This window comes from Aptenodytes patagonicus, chromosome 10 (assembly GCF_965638725.1).
Source record: "Aptenodytes patagonicus chromosome 10, bAptPat1.pri.cur, whole genome shotgun sequence".
NCBI classification, from domain to species: Eukaryota; Metazoa; Chordata; class Aves; order Sphenisciformes; family Spheniscidae; genus Aptenodytes; species Aptenodytes patagonicus.
Window position 1 is genome coordinate 11,359,147 of NC_134958.1, and position 20,459 is coordinate 11,379,605.

The 20,459-nt window shown below is 43.4% G+C and overlaps 1 protein-coding gene across 1 annotated transcript in view; it reads right to left on the reverse strand.

The window, feature by feature from the left end:
- ADAMTS17 (ADAM metallopeptidase with thrombospondin type 1 motif 17) overlaps window positions 1-20,459 on the reverse strand; it is a 197,576-nt gene that overhangs the window by 102,722 nt on the left and 74,395 nt on the right. The window contains exon 8 of the mRNA XM_076348704.1: window positions 17,701-17,806. Coding sequence (XP_076204819.1) covers window positions 17,701-17,806 — 106 coding nt within the window. The remainder of the gene's footprint in view (window positions 1-17,700; window positions 17,807-20,459) is intronic.

Sequence of the window (20,459 nt, forward strand, 5' to 3'; positions counted from 1 at the left end):
ATTACGAAGAAGGAAAGCCTGAAAAAAACACACCCAGAAGTGGAAACACCATGAGCTTCTACAGTCCCTCTGTTTCAAATAAGCACTTCAGCTGGCTGTTAATAAGAGCTTCTCCATAGCCTCCCTGTGAAAGCCAAACCATCCCATTTGTCTGGAAATAATTGAGGGTGAGTCAAACACTGGTTCACTTTAGAAACAAGTGACACCCAGGACTAGCAAGACTACCCAGGGTGACCTGGCTGTCACCCCAGCTGCTTATTAAGACTTCTGCACGACACATGATTGATTGCTCTCCACACAACTGGCACTAACCTCAAAGTCACCATTTCTCCAAAGGACAGTGAGGCCGTCCAGCTACCAAGAAGGAAATGATGACAGTGGTCTACCTCTCACTTCTACAGACAGAGAACCCCAAGGGAGAGTCTTCCTGAAGAACCAACTCACAAACTGCTGTAACTGTGTAAGCTCAGCAAGACATTAAAAAGGAAGAGCTCTTTGGGGCCACTTGCCCTGCAGACCAACATGGACTCAAAGAATTGAGCAAAGGGCCTGCTACAGCAATGTCCCCAATACAGAGTGGGACAGGAGAAGGCAGTGATATGTCTTGCTCCAAGTGAAAAGCTCAGTGGGGCCAGTAAGGTTTTTACACTCTTGCCTGATCTTTGTTTGCTGGAAAGCATGCTTTCTCTACCTGTGCTTATAACAGCAGGCTCTTAGCCTGCAGATGTTCTCTAAAAGGCTCTGTTTCTGCAAGGCCACAGTGAATTGCTAAGAGCTACATGCAGTACCAGGAGTTGCACGTCACAGTAGGGTAGGTCACTACTGACCTTCTCAAAAAAGCATATGAGAGAAGTCATTCCCTGTGACCCAGCTTGCCATGGCTCACCCGGAGATAATCTAGCATTGACTGCAGAGCCAGGATTAAGCACAAGATTTCTTTCTAAACCCCATTGGAGAAATATAAATGCAAAGGGAGGGCAGACTGGACAACATCTTTGCATAGTGTGAGAGGGAAGGGAGAAGGGGAGCTGTAATTTATCCACTCTGGCATTTCAGTGTGGGCAGGATGACAGTGCCCCATGGAGAGCCTGCTATTTAGACATGCTGTGGGCACAAATGCCATCTGTTTATCCATATGAAGGACATAACTGAAGGACAAAATTCCTCCCCCTTCCCACTTCCTATCAGGTCTCCATGAATGGTTGAGAAGGGAGTCCCATCTCTATAGTCCATCTAATTTCAAGCACAAAGGAAGGTGCTGATATGCAAGGAGGTTATACAGGGTGCGTGGCTGACAGCTGAGAACATTAAACATGGCCATTAAACTCAAATCAATATAGGTCACTAAGCAGAGAACGTACATCAATAGTTCTCAGCAGCTACTGACTTGGGCTGGATTTGAACCAGCAACTTAGAAGTGGGAGACAGTATATCACATAATCAAGCCTGTGAGCCGTCCAGTCCCAAATCGAGTTCAATGTTAGGAATTTTTATTAACGTTTGAAATTGAAGCTGCATCACTGGAAAGATGCCTACTTCTGAACTGGTTCAACATGTTTAACATTTCAATATAAAACGCTGATATCTTGCAAGTTATGAGGTTTCCAACCAGTTGAGAATAAAGGCATAACAGAGGCAGAAGTGAAACGGGGTTACTCATTAGAGCTGGAATTATAATAGGAGCTGCAGTGCAAAATGAGGACAGTAAGTTTAAGAGCGTGACGTAGGAAGGTGATGCATCTGCAAAGCAACCGAAGAGAGGCAGAGACAGCCAGAGGGGTCAGAAGGGAGTCCAAGTGAGGCTTGGATGGAGGGCAAACTAACAAATGCTGGGGAAACACGCTGAGGTGAGCTGAACTGGGGAGGAGGCAATGAAACAGCTTGCATAACCTTCTTACAAAAACAATGGTCACTAAGACTGTTGGCTTAATGGAAAACAGGCTTTTTCACCTTGTGCTTTTCAAACATGTAAACGCAGTCGCTTAAATATAACTCGACTATTTCAGAAGCTGTCAGGAGGTACTTTGGGGAGCTGTGATGAAGAGGGGGAGATGACTCTACTTAAAGCACTTGAAGTAATTAAAGATGGTTATTATGTACATAATGTTATCTAGAACAGGTGTGTTCAGGATGGGTGCTGAGCTATTTTTTTTTTTTTTATCAGAAGAGACAACATTTAAAGGGAGCCATGCCTACTGGACTCTTGTTTTCATAACCAAGTTTATGTCACCCTCCAATAATGAAGTAACCACATATTTTATATGGTTATCTACTCATCAAACAGCCAAGAAGTCAACAACAGCGAGTGAGAACACACGAACGCCTATGGTGAATAACAGTGTGGAAAGCTGTGGTTTATTCAGCTGCATGACAGATACAGCCCTTTATGATATGGTTTTCATTTAAAAAGAATTAGTTCTTTTGCCATGGAATCTGGAAGGCAGCAAGTATGAGCTTGTGCCGCAAGGGACAGATAGCACACATGAGAGACTGACATGGCAGGAACAGGCAGTGTGGCCTTTTACTCGTCCAAACATTTTATCTAAAAGCTTGCTGCCCATGTGGTCCTAGATACCTGTAACAGACCTGGCCAAACCCCACTGACATCAATGACAGTCCTTTTATATGGTTTGATAGAAGTTAGACCAGGGCCATGAAGAACAGGGTGAATCATCTTATGATCTCCTCCCCAGCAACAATATCACATGCCCACACTATTGATTACTTTTTGCAGCGGACATTTGCTCATGCGATTCTCTCTCGAGAATCCTTGCCTCTTCTGCAGAGTGGCTGATCCACAGCAGGGCAGGCATTGCCTGATGTATTCCAAGATGCAGGAATCCTGTTGCGATGCAACTGAACACTTACCGTTCCAATCGCCTGCCTCCACTGCATCTAATTTGTAGGACATAGTCCCAGCATAGCAACCTTTTCCTGAAAAAGCTTCACAGTGTTTCTGGTAAGAATCAGCAGGTTCTGAGAATGCAGAGGGTAGCTTACCATGTGGCAGAAAAAGGAGTGCTCCACCAAACACAAAGTCCTAGAAAAAGCTAAAGTTGATCAATATATGCACAAATAAACTTGGTGGAAACTCCACATTGAAGAGGTAGCATTACCTCAAGAAAACATCCTTCTTTCTGACCTTAATGCTCACTCCTTTCCAAGTCCCATGTAGTATCTTACACAAATCTCTAAACATGAGAACTGTCAACCAGAGTAGCTCCAGCAGTATGCATTCAGACTCAGAAAGGACTGTGATTACACAGCATAGTGTAAACCATTCAGTACCAACTCTCTCAGCACAGGCGGGGTCCAGTCCTCTTCAGAATCCTGTCTCTCTGAAGGAAGACTTCTAAAGATGCAAAGTAAGGTACAAATCCCAGTTATCAGGGGTGAGCATGTAATGGCTGTAATAGCCCATTCCCCTACTGCAGAAGGACTCAAAAGTGGCCATAGTGGTTCAGTCTGATTGTGCTGATGCAGAAGGGACTCACCTGAACCTACACAAGCAATGGAGGCATGGGAAAAGCTCATGCAATGAATCCAATCATATGCCCAGGGCTAAACACACTCCTCCTCTGCCCTCACACCCTCCCAACAGAATCAGGAGCTCAGCACGCTTATGCTGATAGCAACAATTTCACTGTCTTTTGTGTTCATGAGAGCTCACAATGGCTTCCATTCCAGCCTTTCTTTTTTGGCCCTATGGGCCTTAACATCACACAGCATGTAGATTCCTGGCCACTTTACATTCCTAGAGCACTACCCCATCTCCACCGCAGTCATCCACCCAGATGCTCAGTATTTCTAAACCCTTTCACATGCTTTGATACATGCCAACAACACACAAAGACAACAGGTTCCTGACACAACAGTATTGGTAAGAGTCAAGGATTGCTTTAACAGTCCAATTCCTGTTGAAGGGGTGAACACATATATCAAAAAACACTCATTGTAAAACATGCATCTGTGACTCTTTACTGGGAACCACTTCTCTCAAGTTATCAATGAAGAAACACTGGCTACTTGTCATGATCACCCTAGAGCAAGAATAAAGTTATCTGAGGTCCAAAGGGTAACGTGCCCTTGAAAATGTATGCACTGAGCTGTTTCCTTGCCCTCCACAAGATTTACTCCACTTCTTGGACATAAAAAAATGCTCTCTCTCTCACTTGCTTCAGTCTAGTTTCAGAAAGCAGGGAATTGTTGCAGAAGGAGCACAGTGACTATGAACGAGACAGTGGTGGGCAGAGAAAGACTCTGCTCATTTCTCTTTTCTGGTGAGCAGAGGCTGCTGTGCTCCTTCTGTAGCTCCTTGTATGCAGAAAGCACCCTGGGGCATCCAGAAGTAACATGCTGAAGGGTAACAAGCTGTTTGCTTTCAGCACTGCCTGAAGTGGTTGAGAATGAGACCTCAGAAAATGTGACATGCATTTCCTCAGAAGATGAAAAGGGAATATAAATTGTAGGGTGGAAAAAAGACAAAACCCTGGGATAGCTGGGTGGGATTTCCCACCCACTAGGAAAGAAAGACAAAAGCTCAGTAAGAACGGCTGACGGGTCTGTCACTCAAAGTGTTACCAACCTAAGGGGAAGCTCTTACATGCAATCACTTGAGCACACTTTACTAAAACTTCTGTGAAACCAGTGAAAGCCTCCAGTCAACTACATTAATGACTGAGGGTCAAACCTGAACAAAGAGATGCAACATGAGACATCCTTAAAAGAAAATGCAAGGAGAAGGGAGAGATGGTGGAGCATATTTGCCAAATATGTGCAACACAAGTAACCACAAATGTCCCACACTCTACCCATCAGGAAGCCACCCACTGTCAAGCGCTGGGGGAAGCAGGGCAGCCTGGGGAACGCACTGTAGGAGTCAGGAATGCTGGCTGCCTTCCCCGCACTGGGAGATCAATTCTCCATTCCTGGAGGTGGGAACGAGGAGATGGCCAACATCAAAAGACAAAAGAGGTGTGAAGTAACTGTAATATATATAATTCTACCAGCATCAAGTCTTCTGAAGTCCCCAGACAAGCCAGTGGATAAATGCTTTATGGTTCCCAGAGCAGCAGAAGTCCTTTTCACAGAAAGAAATATTTTTCAGCCTCTTTCTTTTATTCGTCTTTCTTGGTCTACGTTGCCAATCACTGTGTGCTTCCAGATTCAGTGCAAGAAGAAATCCATCCTATGTAACCCTCTTACACTGATTCACCAAAATGACAGGTGACTGTAACAGACAGTAACAAACCTGCGTGCTCTCCTTTGCTTGCAAGAATGGAAAAAACCCCACCTGTCTAGGAAAGAAGTTGCACAGGAAATGAGTGATCCAATTGTATTAGTTGCAGTTATAATCTAGCAATGGATCAGTGTGCAGTAGTTCAGCTGAAGACATTTGCTTCAGCTGAAGACATTTGCTGTAAGGACATAGCATTTTCAGTGGTATCCTTGCCACAGCTACTTCCATCACTCAGGAGTGCTCCCCATCCTTACGGAAACTTTGTTTCCGGTAATGCTCCTCCTATATACCAGCTCCCAAAACTCTTGGGATTTTTCATAATGGTGCAGCTGGGAAAATAATTTATAATCCCAGAATCATCTGGCCTTGGCTGTTCAAAAATTATTTTAAAAGCTCAGCACACTATCTTACTTAGTCTCACTCATTTGATCAGCAGGGAGAGGCTTGATTATCAGACAGGAACATTGCAAATTATGGCTTGGTATCAAAGCAATTTGGAAATGATATGTTCAGACCAATACTGAAGTAGAATTCTTTGAGTAGCGGGCATGCCTGGTTGCCTACAAACCTCAAGGCTAACGAAGCCAATTTTGCTTTCATGTTGTCTAAGAATGCCACATGAAGAAAGTAAAAAGCAACTTGAAAAGAGATACTCTTGCTTTGAATAACTTTGGCTTGAACATGTTAATGTGAAGACAAATTACAGAGAAACAAAAAAGTCTGTTATCTTCCTAAGAAGATATCTCTTTAGAGGGTCTTTAGCTGATAAGAGGTGCAGCATGCATGTCATTTAACTGATGACAGCTTTCTGGAGACCACATAGGAGTTTTTCTCATGTGATTCTGTTCATTATACTCAGAGGTGCTGCCTGCAATAAGACATTTGGCAAACCTGGTAAGGTTACTCCAACAAACGCCATAAAAATTTCAGAATGAGTTGCAGGTATGTATTGCAGTACTTAAGGTATACAAAGAAAATACGAATACATTTTTCTAAACAAACAAGTTAGTTTTTTTCTTTGAATGGAGAGAAGCCTCAGGATCATATCTGGGTTAGTATTGAAAAGGTGATAATAACAGAGTGAAATAATGGAGAAAGAGGCAAAAGAATATACCCAATGGAGAGGATGACACTTAAAATGAGTAGATGGGAGTTGATGCTTGTGCACACAAGCAGAAAAGCAGAAGACAAAGTCATTATTATAATGCTCCTGTAGGAAAACCCAGTTTGCCACATTACTTTAAAGCTACTAAACCCAGGCGATCTGCATTTTTATAAAAAATTGACCATTGATGACCATGGTGGCTCATGATGGATACTAGGGAAGAGTTCTGCCCTCTTGGGCTAAATCTATCCCACGTTACACAGCAAGCAGCTTTACTTGAGATAAAGGAGGCGCTAGACAGGAAAGAATTTACCCATTGAAAGGTGCTAGCAGTCGTGTTTTCGCGAGGAAGAAAGGAAGCCGTGCTTTTCCTTTGAAGGAAAGATACTTTTCCTAAGTATAAAGGCTACCTAAACTAAGCAGCAAACTGTTTCTAGGGAGCATTTATTTATCCTGTCTAGTTTTAATGTGTATAATTTAAATGAATATTTAAAACGCTAGATTAGAAACCTGCCACTTCATTAGCTATCTCCGGAGTGATGCCGGCAAACAGCAGGGTGGTAGGAAGGGAGCCCAGCTGGTAGCAGGTGGAAGAGACGGGCAGGCTTTGGACTCTCACTGGCAGGTGAGAGTCAGCTACCAGAGGGTGGACATCAGAAATTTCTGAAAGGTCAAACTGTCCCATATGTGGATAAGATCTGGCATACAAAATGAGTGTCTTGGTGGACTCTGGAGCAGAGAAAGAAGGTATAATAAAAAAATACTCATTTTTAAGGCTCAACACCCTAAGCTAATTAGAGTCCAGCAGGAAGGAAACTTTTCAAGCAAGTGAGAACAAACCATTATGATCAGACTCCTTTTGCTTTGATTTGTTTTACTTAAACAAGAACAAAAGCAGAAAACAGAAAACTGTGGATTATTCTTCTCTTTTTTGGAAACTGGGGTTCAAGTAAAGACATAGATGACAAAACTCCCTACTGGGTTGGATCCAGCAATGGAAAGAGGCCCAGCATCTGATGTAGGGAGGATTTTGCAAATGGAAAGGGATCAGTGAGAACAAAGAAGGCCTGTTTATTTCATTTGTCTAGTAAACTCTTTTTGCTGAATTTTATTCCCCAACACAACTGTTGGCCAAGAGGCAGCCAACCTTGTTCCACTACAGTGCAGCCTTCCACTGACATAACAGTAAAGGAAACCACATTTTTAGAGGCAACAACATTTCCACTGGCGTTGCTGCTGCTGAGTTACTACCAAAGGCTTTTCCAGGTGACAGTCTGGGATTTATCACCTTCCCCAGCTCTGCAGTCATTTTCACCTGGAACCTGTTGAACTCAGCAGGCCAGGCAAACAGCATGGGTTACAGGCTATTGGAACCCAACTGCTAGTGGAAAAGTAAATATTTCAGCTAGTTGCTGCCTTTGTATAAAAACAAATGATTATTTGGTAAATGGCACTTGCAAACCTAATATTTCCTGGGTTGGTGTGTGCTGTAGAGGTTGCATAATGGGGACTTGTACTGTCCCTGTGTTTTGGGTCACTGTGTGCACAAGGCTGTTGCCAGCAAAGCCAATGAAGTATGAAACCAGAACCCTCGTAGCAGGAAGCATATGCAAGATTTGCCAAATCATTACGGCCCAGCTATTTAACATGGCCCTGGCTTACTCAGCAGAACAAGCCTTCAAAAAGACAGACATAGCTGGCAAAGCCACAAAGCTATTGATTAAACGAAAATTGTGTTGTCTGGGAGTTTCTAAATGACTTTCGTTTGCCTGTTTGGTGCAGTTTTATTATGTTAAGTAAAGCTGTACAAGATGCTCAAAAACAAAGAAATTAGAGGGACTGCAAGAGAATGTTGCTTCACTAGGGATGACACAGACATCCTTCACAAAGCATAGAGTAAAACCATAGAAACCCTTGCCCAGAACCACACTAATGCTTGCCACAAGAGTCCAGAAAGCAATGGGAGGTGGACATTCTCACGCCCAGTTCCAATGTGGTTACATTCCAATACTGTAAATAAACTATCAAACTTGGAAGATACAAGGGTGAGAAAAGATACGCATGATAGAGGGAAGGCACCCCACCACCATGCTAGGATTAGCAGGGTCAGTAACCGCATCTGGATCTCGTTAGGTCGTGCAGAGAAGAAATGAGAAAGGCAAAAGCCCAGCTAGAACGTAATCTGGCCGCTGTCATTAAAGACAACAAAAAAAGTTTTTACAAATATATTAATGACAAGAAGAGAGCCAAGGAGAATCTCCATCCTTTATTGGATGGAGGGGGGAACATTGTCACCGAGGATGAGGAAAAGGCTGAGGTACTCAATGCCTTCTTTGCCTCAGTCTTTAACAGGCAGACCAGTTATCCTCAGGGTACTCGGCCCCCTGAGCTGGAAGACAGGGACGGCGAGCAGGATGAACCCCCCATAATCCAAGAGGAAGCAGTTAAGGACCTGCTACACCACCTGGACGCTCACAAGTCTATGGGGCCAGATGGGATCCACCCGAGAGTGCTGAGGGAGCTGGCGGAGGTGCTCGCCAAGCCGCTTTCCATCATTTATCAGCGGTCCTGGTTGACGGGGGAGGTCCCGGACGACTGGAGGCTTGCCAGTGTGACACCCATCTACAAGAAGGGCCGGAAGGAGGATCCGGGGAACTACAGGCCTGTCAGCCTGACCTCGGTGCCGGGGAAGATTATGGAGCGGTTCATCTTGAGGGCGCTCACAAGGCGTGAGCGGGACAACCAGGGGATCCGGCCTAGCCAGCACGGATTCATGAAAGGCAAGTCCTGCCTGACCAACCTAATCTCCTTCTATGACCAGGTGACCCGCCTAGTGGATGAGGGAAAGGCTGTGGATGTGGTCTACCTGGACTTCAGTAAGGCCTTTGACACCGTCTCCCACAGCATTCTCTTAGAGAAGCTGGCGGCTCATGGCTTAGACAGGTGTACTCTGCGCTGGGTCAAAAACTGGCTGGACGGCCGGGCCCAGAGAGTTGTGGTGAATGGAGTCAAATCCAGTTGGCGGCCGGTCACGAGCGGTGTTCCCCAGGGCTCAGTACTGGGGCCGGTCTTGTTTAATATCTTTATTGATGATCTGGATGAGGGGATCGAGTGCACCCTCAGTAAGTTTGCAGACGACACCAAGTTGGGTGGGAGTGTTGACCTGCTCGAGGGTAGGAAGGCTCTGCAGAGGGACCTGGACAGGCTGGATCGATGGGCCCAGACCAATTGTATGAGGTTCAACAAGGCCAAGTGCCGGGTCCTGCACTTCAGCCACAACATCCCCATGCAGCGCTACAGGCTTGGGGAAGAGTGGCTGGAAAGCTGCCCAGCAGAGAAGGACCTGGGGGTGCTGGTTGACAGCCGGCTGAACATGAGCCGGCAGTGTGCCCAGGTGGCCAAGAAGGCCAATGGCATCCTGGCCTGTATCAGAAATAGTGTGGCCAGCAGGAGGAGGGAAGTGATCGTGCCCCTGTACTCGGCACTGGTGAGGCCGCACCTCGAACACTGTGTTCAGTTTTGGGCCCCTCACTACAAGAAGGACATTGAGGCGCTGGAGCGTGTGCAGAGAAGGGCAACGAGGCTGGTGAAGGGTCTGGAGAACAAGTCTTACGAGGAGCGGCTGAGGGAACTGGGGTTGTTTACCCTGGAGAAAAGGAGGCTCAGGGGAGACCTCATCGCTCTCTACAACTCCCTGAAAGGAGGTTGTAGCAAGGTGGGTGTCGGTCTCTTCTCCCAAGTAACAAGCGATAGGACGAGAGGAAATGGCCTCAAGTTGTGCCAGGGGAGGTTTAGATTGGATGTAAGGAAAAATTTCTTTACTGAAAGAGTGGTGAAACATTGGAACAGGCTGCCCAGGGAAGTGGTTGAGTCCCCATCCCTGGAAGTATTTAAAAGACGAGTAGATGAGGCACTTAGGGACATGGTTTAGTGGACATGGTGGTGTTGGGTTGACGGTTGGACTCGATGATCTTAGAGGTCTTTTCCAACCTCAATGATTCTATGATCTATTCTATTCTATGATCTGTAAATATCTTGCAGTTTTACATAAAACTAAAAAAACCCACCCAAAACCAGGCCTATTATCCAGAGTCTGGCACATGATACTACTCGAACGTCTCCATTTCTCCTTCCCAATCTTCTTTTTCTCTATGTGATTTCTGTATGTGATTTTTCTCTATGTGATATCCTACTGTCATTGCAAAAACAGCTTGCCCAGACAAGGTTAATACAACAGGGATATTCTACTTCTGGGATTCAAATTAACTTACTCAGGTATCATGTACTGTATTATGTGGGGCAAACCCACCTTCTGTTTAGTGGTGCTGCATCACTACCTCTTCCTTGCTTGCAGAAGTCTCCACTGATTTTTTTTATTTACATATGTTTAGATCTATATCTGTCTTTGATCTCTGCTTCCTTTTGACTAACTTAGGACACAGTTTTCAGAAAGCTATTATCAAGCTACTAATATCAAGATACTTAGGTACATAATATTTTTTTTTTCTAAAACAAACCCCTCAGTGTGTTACCAAAACTGGAAGAAGCATCTCCTGAAATTTTAGGTTATACCTAGTTCTCTCTCAAAACCAGAATATGTTATTAAATAATTGCTTTTACTAGATCATATCGATTCTGATGTACAAACATATTTGATGAAATAGGCAGTGTTCCATTATGTCCTTTTGGAGTTGTACAGAGAAGGGCAACTTAACTGTGAAAATGTGCTTGCAATTATCTGTGGAAGAAGAATGAAACCTGGGAGGAGGGGAACAAGAAAAGGGAGCCTGGGAACAGAGAGAGACATTCCACAACAGATTTACAACACAAATGGCAGAAAATAAAATTAGCAGCTCCAGGGTGGGTACGGACTGTTGCCAGCATTTTTGGCCAGCCTGAGGGTATGTCTACATGGCAGTCAGTCACTCCCAGTAATCCTGAAACTGCAATATACTGGAACACCGACATACTCCTGTGAGATTTAAAATGGGGAGTGCTGGCACTAGTAGAATATAGCTGGGGCAGTACTGCCTGAATCAAACTACCCCCCTACTCAGAAAGTCTTGGTGCAGCAACACAGTGACACAAGCTCACACCTGAGCTTGCTAGAGTAAAGCTTGCATGGGATTGCCTCTGGCTCCAGTCCTCCTTGGGATCCAACTGACCTTGATTTTCAACCCCTACAAATGCAGATGTGAGTTCCAACACATTGCCTTTCGCAGCATGGTCAGAACAGCCACAGAGGCTTTTACAGATGCCCAGAGGGAACTGTGCCACAGCTCTCCACCATAAGACAGAATCTACATCCAAACTGCCAGCAGTGCCATCGGAGAGGTTTATCCAGTCACAAGACAGATCCTATCAGCCGTAGGCTGCATCCCTGAGCCATCACATAAATGGATACTACCCTACAGGCCCACAAGATGGGCACCTCTTTGCAAGGTCTCTCTCTGGTAAAACATTCATGCACAGGAGTGAATAAGATGCCTGTGGACATGTGTTAAGTTAGAGTCTTTAACTACATGCTGAAATACTACCCTAAGCATAGAAGTTTGGCCTCATTTGTAGGACAGAGGGACTAGAGTTAAAATTGAAGTTGTCCAGATAACCTGAAACTGAGACTTTGGTGCTTCTACAGGTTTGATTCTGCAACTTTAGTAATGTTGGTTTTAATGCCTTTTGGGAGGTAAGAACTAATCTGGGGGCAGATGGCTTCCTGGCAATTAATTGGTGTACTTTTGCAATAGCAATGAAGAAAAACGTTCTACAGACATTCAGGTCAGGCAGAACCTGCCTAATAAATGTGGGACTAACTCATGCCTCTGCTACACTTCAAACAGCAGTTGCAAGGTCTGACTTCTTTTCTGTGACTGATCTCGCTGTCAGCACCATAACACTCAAGGATCCTACTGGTTGCTTTGCTCATACTTCTAAAATCCGGCTCTTTACAAATGCTATGAAGAAATGCTTGCATTTGCCATCATTACAATGCAGATGGCCAAAAGAGCAACACAGAGCAGAAAAAGAAGCTCAAATGGGAGCTTTTTTGAAAAATAGGGTTAATGTTTAAAGTCAGCCAGGATAGAAGCTACACTCAGCTGCCTACATTGGTAGAGCCGCGCGTTCAAGGCTAGACTACGGTGAGCTGCTCTAAAAAAGACAGAGGGTTGGGTTTTTTTTTTTTTTTCAAAACAGCTTCTCAGCTCCCACAGCCTGCACCTAAATGTTATAATCCCAAGATAAAATGAGAGAATCTGTAGCAAAGGTCCCTCCATTTTTATATCGGTGCCAGAACCACTCCCCTTGCACCACCACCATGATTTGGCTGGCTGGCTCCATTGCTGCTGGCACTGCGCTGACCAGAATCACAAAACAGACTGTTTAAGAAACAGTTTTATACCAGCACAGTGTGCACTCTGCAGCACTACCTGACTGCTCATATCTGTGTCCCATTTGCTGTGGTGGTCCTCAGCTTCCACGTAAAACTTTTCATTTTTAAAATGCATTATGACCAAATCTTTATAAATTGCAGGGCGGGGGAGAAAGGGGACTGTTAATTTCCTGTTTGGCTCTTAGGAATTAAGCTTGTATGCCTGCAACACGCTGACCTGGCTTTGCCAGTGTAAGTTGACACAGGGCATTATTCTGTACCTTTTGGATCTGCTCAAGACACATTCCCCTTCAGCCTGCAATATTTTCACATTCTGCCTTACAAGTATTTGCATGACAGAATCTCTCTGCTGGGTGCTGCACTAGACTTATCAGGAAGGTAAGTTTATTTGCAAGTCTATTAGCATAAATATCAGGCCACAAAGGGAACATCTAGAGAGTCCTTTTCCCTTACTTGCAACACTACTATTGCTTGAGACACACCACAAAGGCCACACTTAATTATGCAGCAAATAACTATGCTAAAGTAATTTTAACAAGGCTACATTTATTAATACTTAACATCTAAAGCAAATAATCATACCGGACAGAAACCTGCCGGATCTAAACTCTTCTCTTGTCTGATTCCAAATCCAGAGCTGTTTGGTGTGTGCACTGTAGGCTTTTTACCTTTGGACTCGTTTTTGTCCTCATCTGTTTCAGCTTCAAGTTTGAGGCCATGCGGTTTCAGGCTGTTGGCAACAGACTGCATCTTGCTTATTGTCAGTTGATTTTGATTCACTTTCTTAAGGGCATCTGACACGGCGTGGCTTCCAGCCATACCACCTCCGGCTATTCTCTCACCATCTAGAGGCAGTGCCAGGTTCCGCTAGCTCATGAATGGGAATCTTCCCTCCTCACCCAAGCCTGCCCCCCATCCCACAACAGGAAAGCCGAGGCTGTTGAAAGAAACAGGAATGGCAACAAAGCTGGCATTGTTGTCCTGAAAAACCACTGGCTACAGCCTACCCGCTTCATTTAGGGGATAACGGATATAAGGATGAATCCCAGCTTTTGTTTAAAAAACTTATTTGCCTTTTTCTTTGGAGAATGACTTGAAAATGGTAACAAAGTCACTGCTGTAGGCAAAAAGAGAACCAGGGGAAGGGGAAGTGGCACAATTTTTCTAAAAGTCACAGTTTTTCAGGGTGGTCTTTGGGGTATGAATCTCAGATCAACTTCACACTGGTGCAGTTCATGGAGGAGGAGGGCAGCACCATTCAGCATCCCACTGACAACAGTAGGGTATTTTCAAGCTTTTACTGATGGAGTTGCCCTGCTAGTCTGAGGAAAGATGAGAGTAAGAAAGCGTTCAGCATATTAAGCGGTTTATAACATGAAGACCTTGGACTTAATACTTTTTAAGACTTCAGGAACCACTGTGATCTCTGTGTCTTCCCTTTTGTGTAGGTCAGAACACAGTACTCCACCCAGCAATCCCTGGATAAAAACCAACTAACGGTGGTTACATTAAAGTGTGTTACTTTAAAAGACATTCACTATTGACCATGCTGAATGAAGCAACGAGGCTTGCTAAGGGTCCTGTCTTGTATAGTAAGAAGTTTATGATTTGCAGCCTCATCACATATTCAGTGGTTTCTACCCTGCCTGTTACCTTTTTGTAACAGCAAAATTCTTCTCCTGGACTCTTTGTAGGAAAAATTGTATCTAAATACAAATGGATGCTCCCTTTGCGTCCATGGATCAAAATTATCACTCCAGATTTGTAGATATAAATACAACAGATAAAAGTTATATCACTCACTCCATCATCAAGCAACAACAACTCTATACGTTAAACCTGAAGATGAACTTTTATAGGACCTATAAGCATCACCCTAATTTAATGATGTCTCCATGTTTTCACAGTGCAGCTGTCTGTAATAGTATTTTTTGCAGTGAGTCCAAATGACATTAATGGCAGATTAGGAATCTGACACATCAATTAGTAATCCATTCATTTTTTCCAAAGTCTACATCAGAAACTATCCGTGAATGCCAAACTGGCCTTGTGATCTCCACAGACATTTGTTAGTTTTAGGGCAAGAAGTAATAAATCTCAGCTTTTCTACACTCATAAGGAAATCAGCCTTCAATAAAGCCCGCAATTATGGCTCTCCAAAATTTATATTTTTGCCAATATGGATGTAAGTTTTGATTGGAATTTTTTTAATTAAGAAACTTGCACCTAGTTTTCCCTGGTTTTCATTTTTAAACCTGAAGCTCATGTCAGCTTCTTTGTCTTCATCTCTGCAATGTGTTTCCTTACATTTCACAGTCGCTTAAAAACTACAAGTTTGTAGGTAAAGTGTGCAAACAATCCTTCTATTTGCACAAGATGTGCTGAAACAGGACTGCTCAGAGCATCCTGTTGCAGTTCAAAAACAGAAAAATAAGGAGAGGTCTGACACCTAGTAAGGTCAATGAAAAGCCTCCTGTTGACTTCAAGGCCAGAAAGGTACCAGTAAATTGAGTAGACTTCGAAATAAGTAACTAGGCCACTGGTGGATGACAGTATAAAGGGATGATTTTGATGCTCAGGTTGGGTGATGAGAGACAGATGGCATTTTTTCCCCTCTGTTTTGATTTGGCACACTGGGGTTTGGTTATGCATGCTTATGGCTGAGCTTAAGCAAGGGAAGAGGGGGCAGAAGGGCTGGAGGGCTTGCTCCAGTGTGTGACAGAGAATTGCAACTCATTGTGAAACAGGCTGACCTGGAACATGTCCCCAAAACACCTGTGGCAGCAGAATCCTGCCAGCAGCTTCTCTAACCTAACCCAGCTAGCTCCTTCAGTTGGAACCTTACTGGCTCGCTTGCCTTCTCAGAGCTACATTCCCCAGACCCAGACACCTTAGGTCCCTAGACTCTTACAGACCCTCCAAGTCCCTCTAGTACTCAAGTACTCTTCCCAGTCTCTCTTGACTGAGCCTGTTCTAGTCTCTTCTCTCTCAGTAAAGTGGGTCATGAGGCAGCTCTGTTAGAAAATGCAGTCTCCTTTATCATTTGTCCTTCTTCACCTGCAATCTTCATTTAAGCTCTCCATCTCTCCCCACAATTGGATCTATGACTCTCCTGAAGCAGAAGATTCTCTGCACAACAGCACACTCACTGTCCAAATCCTCCAGGGTACTGAACCTAAGCCACCCTCTGTCAACCCCTTTAGACATCTCATACCCACCTCTTGAAATAATAGTTTTCCAAGGTGGAGGCAAAGAAAGAAAATCAGCAGAGAAAGGACATTATGGTCTTACCACCAAAATTGCACTCAGGAAGAAAATGGAGTTTGCTATTTTCTGCAGAGATGGAGAGCTGTATCTGAAAGCATTACATCTCCTATTTATGTTGTGGATTTTTTGCAAGGCATTATTAGAAGGAAGCTTGACAGCTCTGCTGGGAAACTTGGCAAACACCAGGGCAGACCAGTCTCACTCTTTTACACAGCTGGATTTTCTGCAGCTCAAGTATTTTTCCCTCCTGCTCTTGGCCCATCCAAAGATGAGTGCTGAATTTCCTTTAACGTTACCCCCGGTTAATTTGTTATTAAGTTTAGGCTCAGTTTAACATCTTGGCATGCAATTTAAATAAAACCAAAACCAAATGTCCTTCATTTCTGCTGAAACCACCCTCGGTTTGGCTCAGCTGCCTTTGGTGTCACTGGAGGGTGAACAGGAGATTCATTTTCGTCTTGTCATTTTTGGTAGCAACCTAAATATCCTCCATGCAACTTTGAAATACACTGCCATAAAGTAATTATTTGTCATGGAATGAGACTGGCCAGAATCTGAACATGATACATTGGCTCTGACTTAGCTGTCAAATACTTGTTACTGTAGAAAAGGAAGATACAACAGACACATAAACAGTAGGAGTCCAGAAGGGTGCAGACAAAACTTATGCACGACTTCTTACTAAAGGAACAATGGTGGGACTTCCCACTTTCCATCCAGAGAGGCTAAAGGAAGGAATACTTGAAAATCCCATAGGTACAGCCCTTGCCCCTGTATAAATTTGTTCCTGGTCTAACTCTATACCTTACACAGTCTAACTGTGACACAGTGCAACCAGAGTGATGGCAATGGAAAGGGAAAAAAGCTTGTCAGTATTATGAGTAAGTGCATATTACACTTAGCCTGGAAAGCAGTAAATGTGGATGCTGACCTTTGGGTTAACTCATTAACTGCACTAAGATGATGCAGGTGACTCTTCCAGTCAATTTTGCTTTCTTCTGTCCATGCGATATTTACAGGCAGCTTTAAAAAGTCTTCAAAGTCACCTGCAGAAAGTACCCAGTAATCTCATTCTGCAAATTTCTTTCTGACTAGGAATTATCATGTTCTTTGCTGTTTTTTCCAGTCAGTGTTCAAAGTGTGTTAGTTAGCTGTGATCAAGCTGATAAATCAAGTTATACGATTTCTTTCTGTTGATCAAATAATACTGCTTAAGGGCATTTCCAAAATACTGATGTTTACAATTTCAGCCACAGTAGATTACTTCACATGCAGAGATGAAACCATTACCAAAGTATTTAACTATTAAAATCCTTGACATAGACACCTGAACTTCAGAGAAAATTTAGCAAGTTCAAAGATTTTGAAGTTGATGTCGTTTTTGTGGACCTACGCTACAGTGTAAACAAAAGCAGAATTTGTCTCTAACTACGACCATCAATCATTTAAGAGAATGAGGCCTCTTTGTGCTACTCAAAATCAAAACATAGAGTGGAAAATAGGGGAGGATCAAATAGAAAGACTTATGTGTGCTGAACTGAATGTTTACATAAGCCTCCTAAAAATTAAGTTATTTATCAATCTGCTAGATTTATGAAATCATAACAAACATGCCATACTAGTAATTTCACTAGTATGGCTTTAAATAAAAGTATGCTATAGTGGCATCAGTAAAGAAACAGAAGGACAAGTTCTTACTTGTGCCCAAGTTCATGTGCAATTGTAAATGCCAGATTGAGACCGTTGTCTTCAGCAAGAACACACTTTCTCTTGGCACTGCAGACGCCTCCCAGGTAAGCAATTCCTGCAACAGAAACACAGAGAACGTTCCCATCACAATCAGTGAAACAGCTCCTTCAGTCAAAACATACAGCAGTAACTCAACCAAAAGGATAAAAATTGCGCCCAGTATAAAAAATATTAGAGCAGTTTGCACACAAAATCATCTGAGTATTTTGTTCATCATCCTATTGAAAAATCAGTCTAGAATTTTGTCAGACAGGAAACAAGTTAAACACACTCACTTTCACTGCTTTCATTGGAAAATATATTTCACTGACTCAAAAATTCATCTAAGCTTGGCTATTAACGTCCCCTACTACAATGTTAGAAGATGCAGTGAAGTAACCTTAACAAGCATTTAAATGGACTTCTCCCCATTTTCAGAATAAAGTTGGGGAGAAGGAATAAAACAATAAAAGCAGAGACTCTCTGAAAAGATCTTACGTTTTCCCTTATTTTCATACCTAAAGAAAGCAAGAGTGGCAGAGTCAGAAAAGCTGGCAAACTCCTGATGGTGAGTCACAAAGCCAGTGTAGATGGCAGAAATCTTCTATGACTTAGTGGAATTTAGGATTTGATCCCATGGACAATTGGACAGTACTCTCTAGGCCTGTTTGTGTGGGCACCACAAATGGTTGTAGGCTGAAGTCAAAAGGGAATTCAGAAGTTATGGCATGAAACTTCTGCTATGGAAAAACAATAGTCCTCATATGCCCTTCCTGCATCCAGACTGTCCCCTGCAGAAAGTGCCATTGTACTTGGAAACGTGATGGCACCACAGGCCACACAGAGGACAATTTGCTGATGAGATTTTGTTTCATCTGCCACCTAGAAACCACAGTTAAGCCATTGCGAGTTACGCAGAAAGGTTAGAGACAGAGACAGAGCCTAAGGATGCCTCTATTTATACAAGTCTTCCACTGCTAAACGAGCACCTCTCAAAAGCCACACAAACAGTTCAAGTGTGCACACAAACGAGACTTCCAGATAGCATGCAGCAACCTAAATGGCGAGTTCATCCTGCCTCTTCACACATCCTTCCGCCATGCTGGAAGAAGGGGAAGTGTGAAGACCATCCACAAATGCCTTTCATTTTTTTCACAGCAGATACATTTGCTTATATTTAACAGGAAACAAGAAATCTATTTCCTCGCTGTAATACTGTTCTCACAGAGGGGTAGCTAGGATCTAGCTGCCTTTAATGAGTAGACCACAACCATGCAATGGAGACATGAGCTCTTTTTTTTTTTTTTTTTTCCTTCTGTCAGAGTTGACAAAGCTGTGTTTATCAGGGTGCAAATGGTGTAAAACTTTAGACCTGGAAGAAGTCCAGTTCTGTTTTTATGGGTTTGACAACAGTATGGATATTTGTTGCCAGGGGGATTCTGGATAGAACGAAGGGATGGGCAATAGCCTTTTAATTCAGCGCTAGCAGCAGAGAGTGAAGGCAGTGCAGAAATCAGACACTAACATTTGCTTACTTTAAAAGTGCTGACTGTGGAAGGCCAGATTCATACCACATGCAAAAAATGAAATTTTTTTTCAAAGATTTAATCTTTCTAAATCAATGACTATAGAAGGCTGAATTTCAGCATTCTTCTTAAACTGACTTGCTTTTTACTCGCACAATAGTCATAAGGACGTCAAGGAATTGCTCAGGAAGTAATATGTTATTTTGAGAAAAAGATTGCAACCTCAGTCCACACACCTGACGGCCTAACGAACAGGTCATAGAACAGAATCTCAACTGTAGGTGTCTGCAGTGTGTCTTGGGCTACGAACATGCCTTCTGGTTCTTTTAAAGATCACAAAACATTTCTGGTTGATTTCTGAAAGGGAAGTAGATATTTCTCCTGATTTGTATCTGCTACCATGCACCTTCACGGTGACTTACAAATAATAATACCCTCACCAATAACAGTCTTTTGCTTCCAACCCTACTTAGGATCAGCAATTTCTGGGAATACTTTTGGCAGAAGGAAAACGCTGTTTGGTAAAATTTATTTTTATTGTTTATTGTAAAGCCAATAGCAGAAGGTCTGAGATTAAGAGGAACTGCCAGATTTTGGTTAAAGAGAAGCAAAAATTGAATATTTGAGTCACGGAAGATGAAAAGGAACAATTAGGTGACTCAGCCAATCCTCTGCTTCTTTAGATTTGTGCCTTTGTGCATTTTGAGTTCTTAAACCCTCTCCCAGCATGCATACTTGAAACAGGGTACTTGGGAGGAAGGATGCTTCATGCCAAATTGCTAATCCACTCCATAGCTGCCTCTCCACTGGAGCACACTGTGTTGTCACAGGAGGCAAAACTGTGATGGCCCATCAGCTGCTGATAATCCTGACCCCCAGCTGTGAGAGAGGAAAACTAGCGAGGGCTGTTGAGTTCGCCTTCGCTCATTAGCTTGCTCAGCCCAGGCTCTTCCCACAATGGCGTGCTATGACCCTGCGGCACAACTGCCATCTACTCAAAAGTTGCTCCTGGAGATCCTTCTGCCTTTTGGGGATGAGGCAAACATAGCTCATAACAAACTGACCCAACTCAGCTGAAATACACTTTTACTAAATAGGGAGGGATATTTTGGTTACCTTTCAGCAGTTTTAGGTACAGCCAACAGCAATGACCACAGCAGGATTCTTACTGAAAGTGTTTCATTCCTACTACTACACCTGATT